The 15,706-nt window shown below is 55.9% G+C and overlaps 1 protein-coding gene across 1 annotated transcript in view; it reads right to left on the bottom strand.

Moving 5' to 3' along the window:
- MAMDC4 (MAM domain containing 4) overlaps nt 1-15,706 on the bottom strand; it is a 63,546-nt gene that overhangs the window by 8,651 nt on the left and 39,189 nt on the right. Inside the window, exons 12-22 of the mRNA XM_026658477.1 lie at nt 14,285-14,413; nt 13,703-13,834; nt 13,121-13,251; nt 12,444-12,555; nt 10,777-10,893; nt 10,151-10,285; nt 9,195-9,325; nt 8,477-8,696; nt 1,925-2,062; nt 1,355-1,476; nt 676-766 (exon numbers count right to left, since the gene is read on the bottom strand). Of these exons, the coding sequence (XP_026514262.1) occupies nt 676-766; nt 1,355-1,476; nt 1,925-2,062; nt 8,477-8,696; nt 9,195-9,325; nt 10,151-10,285; nt 10,777-10,893; nt 12,444-12,555; nt 13,121-13,251; nt 13,703-13,834; nt 14,285-14,413 (1,458 nt within the window). The remainder of the gene's footprint in view (nt 1-675; nt 767-1,354; nt 1,477-1,924; nt 2,063-8,476; nt 8,697-9,194; nt 9,326-10,150; nt 10,286-10,776; nt 10,894-12,443; nt 12,556-13,120; nt 13,252-13,702; nt 13,835-14,284; nt 14,414-15,706) is intronic.

The raw sequence follows: 15,706 nt of genomic DNA, 5'->3' as shown, positions 1-15,706 counted from the left end.
CCCCCCCCCCACACACATTGTGCAATATAGGGAAACTGTTAAGCGCTTACTGTTTCCAGTCCATTTTTACATTATTTTAAAACATATATATAAGCTTACAAGGCAGGGGAGAGGGCGGGACTTGGACCCGTTCTGGGCACCACCAAAAATTATACAAACCTGCCGCACCTGGGCAGAGCAGCAGGTTCTCAACCCTGCCTTGGCTGCCATGTTCAGATTGGTAGGGGCCAGCTCCTGACTGACCCTGCCACGCACAGCAGCGTACATGTGTCACAGCCGCCCCTGGCCTGTCCACTCTGACCCTGACACACAACTGGCCAGGATCTGTCCAGGGGTACAACCCCCCTCCCCGTGGTCTGTAGGAGCTGCAGCGAGAAGCCAGCCAGAGACCTCCCACAGGCAGGCACCAAAGAGGGACCTCGGGCTGCTCAGACTCCGCGCGGTGCTGGCTGGCACCTTGCGCCAACCGCCCCCCCTCAGTCCTCACCTCAGCACCCCCCCTACCTTCCCCTGCCCTGCCCCCCTTTTCCCGTGTAGCTGAACCCACTCCCCTCACTGCCCCCTGCTCAGGCTGCTGGGCTGCCCTCCCCGTCCCCAGCCAGACTTCCCAGCTCTGAAGAGCTGTGTCTGGACAGCACCTGCCCTGGTGGGCCCTGGGCACTACCAGCCCCGTACCTGGCTCTGAGCAGCTGCCAGCCTTCAGGTGCAGATCATCGAGGGCGACATAGGAGAGCTCACCCCCAGCACTCACCACCTCGAACACGACCTGCCAAAGAGAGCAGGGAGCAGGTTCAGGGTCAGGCTCGGCCCAGCCAGAGCTGACTGGACACCACTGGGGCTGGGCATGCTCTCATGCAGCCTGGAAGGGAGGTGCCAGGCCCACCCATGGCATTGCTCTGCCCCTCCTCTTTGTGCAGGCTGGGCCAGAGGCTGATAGACCCCACGGGTCTCAGCCATGCAGCAACAGCACGGTGCCCCAGGACTAGCCCAGGTCTGCTCCAGCCTTCCACCCCCGCTGCTGGCCGGTGCCCATGTGCCACGGGGAGGCGCATGGTGTAAGACCTACCTAGGCTAGATGAGAACCCAGCTCCGATGGAGGACTTGCCCTTCCTTCCCCTCACCAGGCCTGGCAGGCCCAGTCCAGCCTCCACCCACGGCTGGCTGCCCGCGGAGTAGCCGGGGCTGGGGAAGTCCCTCAGAGCACTGCGTGGAGTGCGGCTTCCAGGGTTAGGGCGCCAGGGCTCTGGAGCTCCTTTCTGACTCAGGCTGGGATCTGACTGATCACCCTGTTATTTATAGGTTCTGCCAGCGCATCAGAGCGCCAGTCAGGGACCAGGTCCCATGGCTGTCTCACCTGCCAGTCCTCAGCCGCTTGGACAGTCACTTTACCATAGCGCCAAGCGTCCCCCTGCACTGAGCTCACGCTGAACAGCCTCCGCTGCACCCCCTTCTCCTTCACACACACCGCCAGAGAACCTAGCAAAGCCAGAGACAGGGGACATCTCCTGAGGGCCACCCACCGGAGCAGAGGGCAGGGAGCAGCGGCACCGCCAAGCCCATGGCACTGGCAGTGTTACCAGGAGCTTGCACCTGGGCACAAGTAGGCCAGGGCACAAGTAGGAGGCAGTGGGATTTGTTCCTAGGTCGAAGCTCCCCACACTCCTACTCACACTCCCTGTGAGGTCATGGGCAGGGGGTCAGGATGCCCAGTTTACCACGAGGGAACCAAGCCCCAAGAAGGGCCGTGGCTCACCCAGCAAGTGTGTGGCAGAGCCGAGACCAGAACCCAGGAGTCCTGACTCCCAGGCCTGGCTTCAACCATAGACCAGCCTTCCTCCACAGCTTCTTGCCCCTCCCTCCACTGCCCAGCATCTCTGCACCCGCCAGCCCGAGGAGATCAAAGGGGTGGGGTTTCCGGGCTCACCTGGGTCACTGGGGCTCAGCTGGTACCAGAAGCCCAGGCACTGCGGATGAGTCAGGGGCCTGTACTGCCCAGAGCTCAGAGTGGCTGCTTGCCCACGGGGCAGGGAGCCCTTGCTGGTATCAACAATCATGTAATATCCTGTGAAAAACAAAACCCAACAGCCTGGCAGAGAGTCACTTAATCACTCCAGGCCCAGAACTGGGCATGGGGCACAGCCATGGACCCGCCAGCATCAGTCCCGGTCAGACCCAGGGGCACAAGGCACAGCCATGGACCCCCTCATCCCTCCCAGCCCCAGCCCCAGCCCCAGCCCCAGCCCCAGTCAGACCCCTGGGGATGGGGCATACCTCTGGACACCCCAGCCCCAGCCCTAGTCAGACCCCTGGGCATGGGGTACAGCCATGGACCCCTCTCCCCGGTAAGGTCTGAGGCCTTTTTCTGCAGCCATATTAGGAGAGCTGCAGCCAGGAGCCAAGAAGCAGAAAGTCACATTCTCACGTTCCCTCTAAATTACATTAAAACAATGTCATATCAGGCTGTTGAGAAGGCTCCTGTCCTAATAGCGCCCACTATCACCATATAAGCAAGGAATCTCTTAAGATATTTAAAGAAAACTTTGTTTGATGACATTCTGTCTGGCAAGGAATCACTTAGCAGCAGTTGTGGGTCGTGAAATCTCTCTTCTTTATTGTTTTGCCTTTATGATCCATACTTCTCTATTATTAAGGCTAAGATTGTGTCATGGTTATTTTTAGTAAAAGTCAGGGACATGTCACGGGCAATAAACAAAAATTCACCATCGGAGCCGTGACCTGTCTGTGACTTTTGCTGCTGCAGTTCCATGGTTTCCCCTGCCACTGTGGTGGCTGGGAGCTGTGGGGTTCCCCCTTGACCATATTGCCCAAAGAGAAAATGGGACACCCCCAGCCGCTCAAAGGAGGCGTCTCCCGTCCCCCCGCCCGAGGTCCGAGGAGGGCCCCCTCAGGAGTCTGTCACCTGTTGCTGGAACCTTGGAGGGGGCCCCCTGTCACCTGTTGCTGGAATCCTGCCAGGGCCCCACTGGCTGCCAGCTCCAGAGTCCCGCAGCCCCTGGGGCTGAAGCAGAGAATGTCACGGAGGTCTCTGCAAGTCACTTCCATGACCTCAGTGACATAAACCCAGACGTCTCCATTGTTTATCTGAATGGTCTCTGTCTGGTTCTTTGATTGTTTCTGTAACATAACTAACTTTGCTAGGTATAAATCAACTAAGATGGCGGGGTATGAGTGGGTAAAGAATTGTGTCTCAATATGTTAGGACTGGTCAAAGAATTATTTTGTAAACTTTAGTAAAATGGTTGGTTAAGGCACAGCTAAGCAGGACTGAAGTTTAACTATGTAAACTGGAGTCCAAAAGGAAATTCTTTGGATTGGAACGAACTCCAGGCCACAGCCCAAGATCAGAGCTGCCGGACCTCAACACCTGCTAATTACACGCTGCAGAAGCTGAAGCCCCAGATGACCTGAGCCTGCCTGGCCACCAGGAAAAGTTCGTCTGCCTTATTGGGAGTGGTGAGCATTGCCTGCTTAGCGAGTGTGTTCTGTTTTGGTAGCTGTTAAGGATATTACTGTGTAAGGCTCTTTCACTGGTAAAAGACCCCGCAAACCCACAAAAGATTATGCCCTGAGCAGTGGCAGATTTAGAGTTAGTGGGGTCCTGTGCGCAGCTTCATTTTCGGGGCCCGACTCTCAAGATCCAGCCAAGAAAAAGAGCATTCTCTCTGATCTCCCCCAACCCCATTTTTCATTCTTTTTTTCTTCATCCTCCTCCTATATTATAAGTAATAGGAAATAAATGAAAATAAAGTGAGGTACCTTGATTGTTTTTGTAGTCTAACTTTTTTTTCACAGACCACTTGAAAATTGCTGAGGGTCTCGCCGGACCCCTTAATGATCTTTCCAATTGTTGTTTGTACTATTACAAAAAGCTAACTATTGTAAAGTGCTTTGGATAAGAGCGCTTTATAAAAAAAAACTTAATAACCTTTCCTCGGTCCACCTGAATGGAGTTCTCAGACCACAGTTGAGAACTTCTGGTCTAGATGAAGCTAGTATTTAAATTACGCTAACATGAAAAATGTGTAAAAATAAAAAGTATAGATGATGCATGAATGGAAAAATAAAAATTAACTTCCTCTGAAGAAACTTATTCAATCTGAAAAAAAATTCTTCGGATAGCTTTTTTTCTACACTTTTTCTTTATAAAATCGTCAATTAAGTCATCGTAAGTAATATTTTGTAAAGAGGCACTTTCAATTGTCAATATTGCCGACCTTGTCAAATGTTCCTGACTCATCGTATTTTGCAAATAATTTTTAACTCGTTTTAATACAGAAAAAGTACGTTCACCCGAAGCATTTGTGACAGGTATTGTTAAAAATATTTTCAAAATGGTTTCTACATTTGGAAAGGTTGCTTGCAAACCATCACATACAAATCTATACAAATCAGCTGGTGATCTCGAAGCACAGACCTCATCATTTTCAATAAAATGAACGAAATGTTTCACTTCATCTTCAAAAAGATTTGTGTCTATGTCCTCTCGGTAGGATTCCCTTAATTTCTTACTGTGGCTTTTAGCATTTTCATCCATACTTCTGTCAAAAAAGACGCAAAATAAATCAACAGTTTTCTTTAGAGATTCACCTCTACTCTGCAATTACACTATTAGTGTGTCACAAATAACATTGATGGTCTCAGCGATGATCTTCTCTTTCCCTTTTAAATTGATTTCATTGTCTCTAGTTTCATCGAAAAATAACTTCCTGCTTTTTTTACGCTTCTCATCAGATATATCAGAGGAACCTATATTTTTTGTTAATGTTAGTGCCTCTGCTTCCACCGAGCTATAGTCATTTCGAACGTCCATGACAAAACTTTTAATTGAGGTTAACAATTGTATCAACCTTTTGCAGTGATTTGCTAATGGCATTAATTCTTTGAAGTAAATGGTTCCACAAAAGAGTAAAAACAGCACTATCCTACTTTTCAAACCTTTCTGCTAAGGATTTTGCTTCAGTTTTCGCAGGTGGTTTTTCAGAATTTGATGTGGCTCTGTCAAATAAGGTTTTCTTTATATCATCATAGCTCATTTTCAAAGCCAAAACAGCATCTGTACAAACAGACGACCTGGTGTCACAAATTCTTTTGACTGTCAAATGTTTCTCACTTGCCTGCTCCAAGCGTGATTGTAGCATACTCCACCGATGCGTGGAAACCGAAAAAAAGGCATACACGTTTTGAACAAAGTCAAAAAAATGTGTAGCTCCCTCACAGGATTCGGCTTCAGCGTTGCAGATTAAATTTTAGGAATGGCTGGAACATGGTATGAATAAAGCAGAGGGGCTTGCATCGTTCAGTCTTGCCTGTAGACCTGAATATTTTCCTGCCATATTTGCGACTTTATCAAAGCTCTGCCCAGGACAATTTTTGATGTACAAACCTAAATTTGCAATGATTTCCAAAACAGTTGTCTCTAGACATTCAGAAGTGTGGGATTTTAGTGGGACAAAACAAAAAAAACCACTCTACAACTTCACCACTGCCGATCACATAGCTTAAAATTAATGTTAATTGGGCTACATGACTCACATCTGGTGTTGAATCGACTATTATGGAATAGTACTTGGCATCCTTTACTTCATCAGTGAATTGGTTTCTGAGCCGCTCTGCCATTACAGTGATGAATTCATCGTAGGTTTGGTGTGTTAAAAAGTTGGTCTTCCCTGAGTCACAATACTGATCATTTTTCAAATGTTCTTTGAGAAAATCGTCAAATTCACTAACATATTCAAGGCAGGTTACAAAATTACCTTTTTGATTTGACAATGATGACTCATTATGTCCTCTTAGAGGTAGTCCCAAAGAAGACAGCAGTTTGACCGTGGCAACAACACTCTCAGCACTTTCCTCCAATAAGAACACTCCTTTTCAAACTAAGCCGATAAAACAGAATCAGTTCTTCCAGATAATTTACACCTTTGAACGAACTTACACATAGCATTAATATGAGCACTGGAAGTTTCATGATCAGCAATATGTCTTGCAATATTTCTCCAATTAGAGTGCCCGTCGACGAATGTTTGTTGTCCTTTACTATGGTCAGGGAATAATTTGCAAATATAACAGTAGCCTGCCTTAGTGGTTTCCAAAATATCAACCAAATTCTCATTTTTCTTATCCTCAGAAAATGGGACTCATGAAGACCTCTAAATTGCTTTCGTCGTGCAACCTCATACTCTTTTCTCAAATTTTCCATATTACCTACGTTTTTCGGTTCATTTACTAAGAAATAGTCTATCATATCCAATGCAACAGATTTTGGCCATAATGCAATGTCTTCAGGGTAGGTTTCTTCCCTTACTTCGACAAAATTACCAATATTTTGTAGTTCCATTGTCACTTCAGAGTTCACTTGTTCAACTTTTGCAGTCGTTGTGGTATCCCCACAACTCGGCAAGTGATCAGATAGTTCAGATGTTTCCTCGCCCATACTTTTGATGAATGTCCACTATTCAATACTTCAAGCTTTTTAAAATAAGATGACAAACTGTCTTTTTGCTTAGCTTCGTCTTCTTGCCTCACCTTCATTTTTTTGCATTTTTGAGTGCCAGACTCATAGTGTCACTTCATTATTGCTAAAAAACTGACCTAGATTTTAGGCAGATTAAAAATGTCTGAAAGAGCAGGGGCCTAGCCACAGGTGGGCCTGGGTGGGCCGTGGACCACCCAATTAGCTTTAACACCATTAATCCTGCGTTTTTATCAAGCTCTGTAAAAACAGGATTTTGAACCATTACATCCTAGTGACACATCACGGGCATTGTATCAGAGTGCGGGGGAGGGTGCTTTTGTTCAATTGGATAATTGGTCAAGCAGACAGACTTTGATTGGCAAATGACAATTTCCCTTAGTTGCTGTTATGCTATTGCCGAGACAGAGAAAAAATGGCAAAGCGAAATTCTTTGCTAGACTACTTCAAAAAACCATGTTTAGAGCACAGTTCGCAGAATAAGTTCACAGAATGCAGAAAGCCTGGACTGCTTCGCAACTTGCAATGCTTATTAAATTAATTCCTTTGTCAGATTCGTCCTGCATTTTGGGGCCCCCGTCGTTGGGGGCCCCATGCCACTGCATGGTTTGTTTTACAGTAAATCTCCCTCTGGCCCTGAACCCTAGGAACTGGGTAAGGCTGGGGGTACCTAAATCAACTGGGTTACGCCTTGAGCCCTAGGAACTAGGTAAAAGTGGGTGCCCTAGAGTGTGCGGGTAACACCCCAGCACCAGCCCTGGTCAGAGCCCTGGGCACAGCCATGGACACCCCCCCCCAGCACCCGCCCCGGGCAGACCCCTGGGCACGGGGCACAGCCATGGACACCCCCCCCCCAGCACCAGCCCTGGGCAGACCCTGCCAGCCCTCCAACCAACCAGAGAAGGGACCCAGCTGCAGGCCCACAATAAGGAAAAGCCAGAGAATAACTGCATCTTCCAGTGCACCTGAACCAGCACAGACCATGCGGGTTGACAGAGCTCTCCTGTTACCCGACCTGGCACCTCCTAGAGTTCAAGACAATGAGATCGTCAGAGGGGTATGGCTACTCTATTGCACCCCCTGTTGGCCCAGCATGGCACTGCCAGCACTCCCTGCCTCAGTTTCTCTTCCCGAGGTGTGTGCCCTCAGCCTGCCACGCGCCAGTCTGGGGTGGAGCTGTGGCTTAGCCCTCCAGCCATCTAACAACAAACATAACCCCGGGATGGAGAGGGGGGAGAAAACCAAGAGTCCAAGCTCAAATGTTCCCACCAAACAGAAAGTTTCCTCTGCCCTTCTTCACCCGCCCCCCAGCCCTGCTCCCAGCCCCTTTCTATGCTCAGCACCTCCCGGCGCCCCAGGTCCCTGGAGTGCCCTTTTCCTTCCAGTCCCAGCCTGTCTTCTCCCTGCAGTGCCAACTATCGAGCAAGCCCCCGCGTCTCCTTTTCGAAAGCCTAAAAGACCCTTAATCTGGTGCCTGACCTGCCTCAGCCCGTCCCTCAGGCTGGGGAGATGTGGCTGGTCCCTGGCTGTTTGCACTGGCTCAGTGGAACCGCGAACCCAGGAGATCAGCATGGCCACTTTGGAGTGCCCTGGAAATGGACTGGCTCAGCCCCACCTGGCAGTGCCGCAGGAGCTCCCTGCTCACCCCTCCCCCTCCCGTGTCCTGGTCCCCACCTCAGCCTTGCCCTGCAGCATCCATGCTGCAGCATTCCAGCTGCTCACACGTGGTTTCCCCCGGGGGACCAGCTTTTCTGCAGAGCTCAGTGTGCCAGGTGCAGCCATGGGCCTGATAATCAGCCCATGGGCACGTGGGAGAGCTGTCTTCTGCAATCAGAACCATGTGAGGACAGTCCCCGGCACCTCACGGGACCTTCGTGGTTGGCCAGGGCCCTGTGCTGCAGGTGGCGTGCAGTGGCTGTTTGCCAGGCCCAAGGAAGGCAGACGGGCCCCCAAAGCCCTGCAGAAGCACAGGGGCTGCATTACCTCGGGCTGTCCCCATGGTGTGGTCAGTGGGAGGGCCAGCGGTGGCAGTGCCCGTGGCGTTGCTCTGCCGTGCCCATGTGTACTGCCAGCTGGAGGAGAAGCCACAGGCATTGGCCTCGAACGAGCAGGACTTCTGGGGACCACAGGCTCCAGCTCGCACGGTGACATCATCCAGGGCCATGTCCCCCAGGTACCCGTCACGGAGAGCCTCGAAGATCAGCTATCAAGGAGGGAGGCACACAGCACTGAGCACCGCCCCCATTGTCACCGCCTCTGCCTATGCTCACCACTGGAAGGCGCCATGTCAGCACCACGCCTGCATGGGACAGGATAAAGGGTCCTCAGAGGTATTGGGGAGGAGCCCAATGGCCACAGAAATCTGTGGAGTTAGACACCTAAATACCCAAGTGACCCCCCAAAGCAGCTGCTGCCAGGGCTGCAGCCCAGGTGCCCTGTGGTTGGGTGAGCAGCACAAAGCCTTATGGAGCTTACATGGCAGTGCCCCAGACTCAGGAGTGTGGCACAGCCTCGCTGTTATCACTTACTGAGTGCCAGCAATGTGCCTGGTGCTGTACAAACATGGGGCAGGCACAGTCCAGGAGAGGCTGGCGGTGACCACAGCATGGCACTGGGGCCAGCAAGGCCGGAGTCCTACCCCTGGCTCTGCAGTGACTCCCCATGTGCCAAGAGGGAGGAGGCAGTGTCTCCGGGGCCTTACCCGGTACTTCTGGAGAGCCTGGCGACTGAGTGTTGCGAATCCCAGGTGCCACGTGCTGCCATGAGATCCCGTTTGGGTCCAGAGCACCGTCTCCGGCTCCCCATCGTGCTGGATCTTTAGGTTCAGCGTGCCTGGGTTGGAACTGAAGGTTAGGGCGCCCATGGGAATGGGCAGGCGAAGAGCAGGTGGGAACAGGCACAGAGCATTCCTAGAGCACCTGTCAGACAGCCAGGAACCCTCTCCCCACTGACCTGCAGCCAGCTCTGGGGGGTGTCCGCCGGCAGGCAGCGGCAGCCTCTGCTGGAAAGTGACCAGGGAGCTGCATTGGCAGAACGGACAGGAGCCGGGGTTTTACGTCCCCAAAGAGAAACGTGCCACTGCCCGGCACTCAGTTCATCGCCCCAGAAGGGCTGGGCTGAGCAGCTGGGACTGGAACCTGTGGTTGTCGGGAGCTAAAGCTGGCCTTGCGCCCCAAGTGCTGGGCCCCCATAAAACAGCCACCCTGGGCCAGTGAGCGAGGGGCCTGTGGGGAGGAGTCTCGGCAGGGCTGGGGCAGGGAGGGCAGGGGGCTGTCCTTTGGGGCACTAGGAAAGGGAGGGAGCCATGCTGCGAGAGAGGCTCCTCGTGCTGGGGAACTCTCTCTCCCAGCCTGCACTGGGGCAACCCACGCAGCTGGGACCTCACCTCCGGAAGGGCGAGCACCAGAGTGACCCACATAGCAGGGACATGTCCCTCTCTGCAACGCAGCTCCAGCCCTTGGCTCACCCACGCCCCTCACCATGGCCTCATGGGCAGTGCCCAAGTGTGTCCTTGCCAGAGGCACTCTCTGTTGAATGCACAATGCCAGGCATGTCAACTGGCACCTTCCTGGAGGAGATGGGGAAGGATCTGTTTCTCCTGCCCCATGCAGAATGGGCCCAGCCCAGCCCCTGGAAGCCCTAGCAGGGTGCACTTACCGCTCTGAGGGCCATCCAGGCGGTACCAGAACGAGAGGCACTGCTCTCTGGTGGGAGGGTCCTGAGGGTAGGTGATGAGACGCGCGCTCAGGCCCCAGGTACTTGGGGCGGAGAGATCCACGGACAAGAAATAGCCTTTCAGAAGCAAACACAGCCCATGGTGAGAGCTGGAGGAGCAGGAACAAGGGCAGGTCGGCATCTACAGAACCAGCCCAGCCCTCCTTGCACACAGCCCCAGCTTGCTACAGCCACAGGCCAAGCCTCACCACACCACACCACACCAGCCTCACCCAGATCTTGGCCAGGCCCTTACCCCAGCCCAGGTGTATTGGCAACCCGTGAGCTGGAAAGGCAGCAGACAGAAGCAAACCCAGCCTCTTCCAGCAGAACTCTGCTTGCTCCGTACCAGAGCCCTTGCCTTGCCCCACGGCCCAGCCTGGGGCCCGGGCCCAGGCATGCCCCCCGCACTCCACAACTAGGGGCCCAGCTTTGCCTTCTAAAGTTCCTGGCCCTCAGCTCGCCTTCTGTGGGCTGAGTTTGGAATAGATCCCAGAGCCACCACTCCAACCCACCCCATAGCCAAGGAGTTTCTGGGGCAAGCCCTCCTGCTCCCCAGCAGGACCCACCTGTGCCAGTGGTGTGGTCAGAGCCCAGCCCCAGCCCTGTGCCTCGCACCCACTCAAAATCATCGCTCTGATCCTGGTACCAGCCGCAGAGCCCCATCTCAAAGTTGCAAGACAGCTCTGTGCAGAGAGAGGAAAGGCCAACTTGTGAACGAAGTCAGAGACTGGGGCGGGGGCCGGGGGCCACCATCCTGCAACCAAACTCCTCACGTCTGGCTCAGCCCCACGTCGGAGCCACGTTACAGCTGCTATGGTCCACCCCCGCCCCCACTAATTCCAAAGAGCTCTTAGGTGTAGTGGCCAGAGCAAAGGAGCAGGAAATTACGTTCCTGGGGAGCAGGAAATTGGGTTCCTCTGAAAGGGCGTGAGGTTGAGTGGTCAGAGCAAGCAAACTGGGAGTCAGGACTCCTGGGTTCTATGCCAGCTCTGCTATTGCTTCACTGGGTGACCCTGGGTAAGTCACTTAATGTGCCCGTGCCTCAGTTTCTCCATCTGGAGTTGGGGTGAGCTCCTTGTTCTGGGCTCTCCAGATAGAAGGAGGTGGAGCCCTTTGTGGTTTACATGCCCTTCTCTCTGCCCAGGAGGAAGAGCAGGCTCCAGTACTTGCTGGCTCCCGGTGGCCTTCCCTACCCCTTTGGTGGGAGCCTGGAGCACTTGGCAGGCATGAGGAATCCGGCTCACCCCCTGGAGGGCGGGGAGTAGCCCAGAGGGCACGTGGTGGCTGCAGGAAGGAAGGCCACTTGGGCAGTGATCAGAAGAAAGGGTATCCAGGGTTCCCAGTCCTTCTCCTGCTCACATGGTGCTGGAGACACTCTCAGCATCAGCCCCTGCATGGGCACTAGGAATGTGAATCTGACAGCGTGAGATTCTGCTGCTGGGACTAGACTCCTGGGCCTAGATCTTCAAAATTATTTAGGTGCCTAACTCCCATTGACACCACTGGTCCCCAACCTTCTGCAAGGGGGACCATCCCCAGGGGACGAGAGGCACAAACCTGGGAGAAGGGCAAGGGAGGCTGCAGGGTCGGAGATCATTGGCTCTGGGATGAGCATGCAGACACCCTGGCGCCTCCATCACCCACCTCAACTCGGCGCCCAACACGGGCAGCATGCAGGATGGTGGAGTCCCTGTGCACTAAATTCGATACCATGCCAGTGCAGGGCACCTCCGGCCACAGTAGTGGCGGCTCCAGGCACCAGCGCTCCAAGCGCATGCCTGGGGCGGCAAGCCGCGGGGGGCGCCCTGCCGTTCCCTGCGAGGGCGGCAGTCAGGCAGCCTTCGGTGGCATGCCTGCGGGAGGTCCGCCGGTCCCGCGGATTCGGCGGCAATTCGGCGTCAGGTATGCCTAAGCCACGGGACCTCCCACAGGCGCGCCGCCGAAGGCCACCTGCCTGCCGTGCTTGGGGCAGCAAAAAAGCTAGAGCCGCCCCATGGCCACAGCCTGTTGTAAACCTGCTCTTCATGTGGTGGTAGTAACTAACCCATGGAAAAGAGCAAATCCTGCACCTGGCACCATCTGGAACCAAGCCCCAGAGCATGAATGGGTCAGGGCTGGTGAGTCCACCCATCCTGGGCCAGCAGCAGAGCAGGCCCCCCAGAGGCAGAAGTTGGTCAAGTGTTCCATTTCCGTTTCCCTGGGGGGTCCTGCGGTGCCCCAGGGAGAGACGTACCCGAGGCGTCTGGAGGGGTAAAGCAGGGGTCGCAGTTCACAAACGCAACATCGTCCACAGCAGCACTCTGCACCACGGGGCCGCGCAGCTTCACCAGGGCAATCAGCTCCAGCTAAGGGGACAGCAGCCCTGGTAAGCGCCATGGCTCCACACACGCCCCATCCTGGCCCCACAGTCCCCTCCGGACACTCGGGGCCCTGAAGTCTCTGTGCAAACTCAGCACAAAGGGGAGAGGTGCTGTGTGGCAGCCTGGCGGTGGATGGGCAGTGGCCCCCTCACATCCCACCCTGCAGGGGTCCCCCTGGGAACGAGACAGGAGCTCCATCTCTGGGGCCCACTCAGCCCTTGGCAGCTGACAGCTAGAAGCCAGTCGTTGCTGGGACCCCTGCCTGTCTCCCCAGGATGGAGATGGTCTGAGATCGGCCACCCTCCACCCATTGGCTGGGGCTGAGTTTGGGCACTGCCCCCGGCTGGATTGGAGTCAGCACCGAGACATGCAGGGCTCCGGTTCCATCCTGGCCCCCTGACCAGCCTGTCCCCTCGCCCCATTTAACCTCCGGGTTACCCCTGGCTCAGTGCTTTGCTCTTGGGGGGCGGTGCCCAAGCTGCATGTGCTGGGGGCGCCCTCGGAGTGCCCACGAGGCCCGAGAGAAGTGTGTTCAGGCTGCGTTGCCCACCTGGAAGGGTCTGGCTCTCTCCCCAAGCGGAACAGTGATGTGTTTCCACGCCATGCTGCCGTTGCCCTGCGTGTGCCACGCCAGCCTGTGTGTCCCCAGGGCATGATCCACGATGCCGAGCGCAATGAACCCTAGCAAAGGGAGAGGGGGATGGCGGGGCAGCCTCTGGCCCTAGCCGCCGGCCTGGCAGCATCCTTGGGAGCCCACCCAGCATGGCAGGGCCCAGGACCAGCAGCTGTGTCAGGCAGGGGGATCCGAGCCAGGCAGCCAAGCTCATTGCCCGGCAGTGACCCGTCTGGTGACTCCTTGCTGCTCTGATGGGGGGGGGATTGGGGGGGATCACGTCCAGCAGGGAGGCTGGGTTTGCACTGCCTGGGGATGGGGATGGGATGGTGGGGCTCAGAGAAACCTCTTCCCTGGGGCAGATAGGCAGAACATGGCTGCCTCCTCCCCCTGCAGTGCCTAAGGCCCGCCCCAGGAGTGCTACGACCTGGGCATGTTGTGGGGGACGGGGCATAGGACCCCTCCCCCCGCGCTGGAGAGCTGAGCGGAACACGGCCGGGGGCCAGCGAGCGCGGGTACCTTGGAGGTCGCTGTGCAGCCAGTAGTGCATCTCCACGGAGCAGGCCAGGCCCGAGGGGCCCAGAACAGGGGTGCGAGCCCTGGCCCCGGACACCATCTGGCCTGGAGCCAGCGCCACACCCAGATAACTCCCTAGGCAGGAAACACAGGCCATGGCGGGGGAATGGTCACCCCTCCCTCACTGCCCCCAGGCACCGCCTGCCCCCTCCCCTCCCCCACTCCCCCAAGCACTGCCTGCCACCCCTCCCCTCTCCCACTGCCCCCAGGGGGCAGGAGTCTCACCTGCGAAGGGGCAGGGAGCAGGTAGGTCTCCCTTGTGGGGTGATGGGGTGGGAGGTCTCCCTTGCAGGGGGGTCTCACCTGTGTAGGGGCAGGGGGGTCTCCCCTATAGGACGGGTTAGGGGGTAGGTAGGTCTCCCTTGTGGGGTGATGGGGTGGGGGGGTCTCCCCATAGGGCGGGTTAGGGGGTGGGTAGGTCTCCCTTGTGGGGTGATGGGGTGGGGGGGTTTCACTGGTGGAAGGGTGGGGGGGCAGGGGTCTCAGCTGCATACGGGCAGGGGGCTCCCCTGCGGGTGGTCTCACCTGTGGAGGTGTTGGTGGTGTGGTCTGCCCCAGGCAGTAAGGCCTCGCTGGCTTTCTGCCTCGCCCACTGCAGCTGGCCCACACTGACGTCCTTCCAGCCCCTAGCCCCGGTCTCGAAGGTCGATGCTCCTGGAACACACCAAGTTTTCACTAGCCTTGTCTGGGCCCCAGCCCCCGGGAGCACAAACCCTCTTGCCAGGCCGTGCCAAGAGCCCCTGCTGCTCCTGGCCTGAAGGCGTGTGCTGCTGCAGTCGTCTGTGCCCACAGCCATCAGCACCGGCGGGTAAGCAGCTGGATCCATGATCTCATGCACTCCGGCCTTGGCTAGACAAGGCAAGGGTTAAGCCAGCGCATTACCCTGAGCCACATGGACCCAGGCTGCCTGGGGAGCTGTGGATGGCCTTGCTGGGTAGGTGCCTGGGCCTGCCTGACTCCCTTGGGCTGAGGTTTCCTCTCCTCTGCCCACTGTGCTACAGCATGACCACTCCTTGCACCTGGGCTTCACTCACTTGACCAGGGCTAGGCCCCCAGGCATGTCCAATAGGCATCCATGTGGCTACCTGTGACGCCCAGGTGCAGGGCCGGCTCCAGGCACCAGCTGAGCAAGCTGGTGCTTGGGGCGGCAGATTGTTGGAGGCGGCATTCTGCCCAATCCTAGGGCGGCACGGCCGTTTTTGTTGTTGTTGTTGTTCTTGTTCCGCTCCGGCCGCCCTGTAGGGGGCAGCGGCGTGGAGAACCAGAGCGCCCTGCAGGGCAGTCCTCTTCCTTCCCTCCCCGCCGACCGACCGGAGCGGAGCCCTCGCGGCAGGCGGCAGGAGGCGGCGCAGCGGGAGGGGCCGCGTGGCAGCGCCCCTGCTGTAGCCCTGGCCGTCCCCTTCTCTCTCTCTCCTGCCCGCTCCCTCCCCATCCCCCCCAGCCGGTCCCCCTGCACCCGCGCTCCTGCCGCGCCGCAGGTTGTTGTTTTTTTGCTTTGCTGTTCTGGCCGCCCCATTTTTTTTTTGTTTTTGTATTTTGCTTGGGGCGGCCAAAAAGCCAGAGCCGGCCCTGCCCAGGTGACTTTCCAAAGGGAGGTTCCTGGCCTGGCAGTTCTCGGGGCTGGAGCGAGTTTATCTCTGTGTCTGCAGAGAATCTAGCACAATGGGGCCCTGATCCTGAGCAGGCTTCTGGGCATTCCCATCTGCTCAGTGGAAAACAGCAGCACTAGGCAAGGAGCCAGGGTTTGGATATGCAGGGTGTCAAAGTGCCTGTGTTGAAGCCCCGGCTGTCATCGAGTGGGCTCAGCACAGTCCTTACTGAGCAGATTCAGAAGCACAAAAGCACTGCACGATCCAGGGATGTGAGCAGGGAGGAAATCTGAGGCTGGGAGGGCAGAACAGGCTGGGATAGCAGTGGGGTGGCAGGTCAGGAGTGAGGGGCGTTGGC

The sequence above is a fragment of the Terrapene carolina genome, unplaced genomic scaffold (genome assembly GCF_002925995.2).
Source record: "Terrapene carolina triunguis isolate 2854851 unplaced genomic scaffold, T_m_triunguis-2.0 Scaffold449, whole genome shotgun sequence".
Taxonomy (NCBI): domain Eukaryota; kingdom Metazoa; phylum Chordata; order Testudines; family Emydidae; genus Terrapene; species Terrapene triunguis.
Note: the sequence above shows the minus strand (reverse complement) of the source record. Positions and strands in the feature narration are given on the sequence as shown.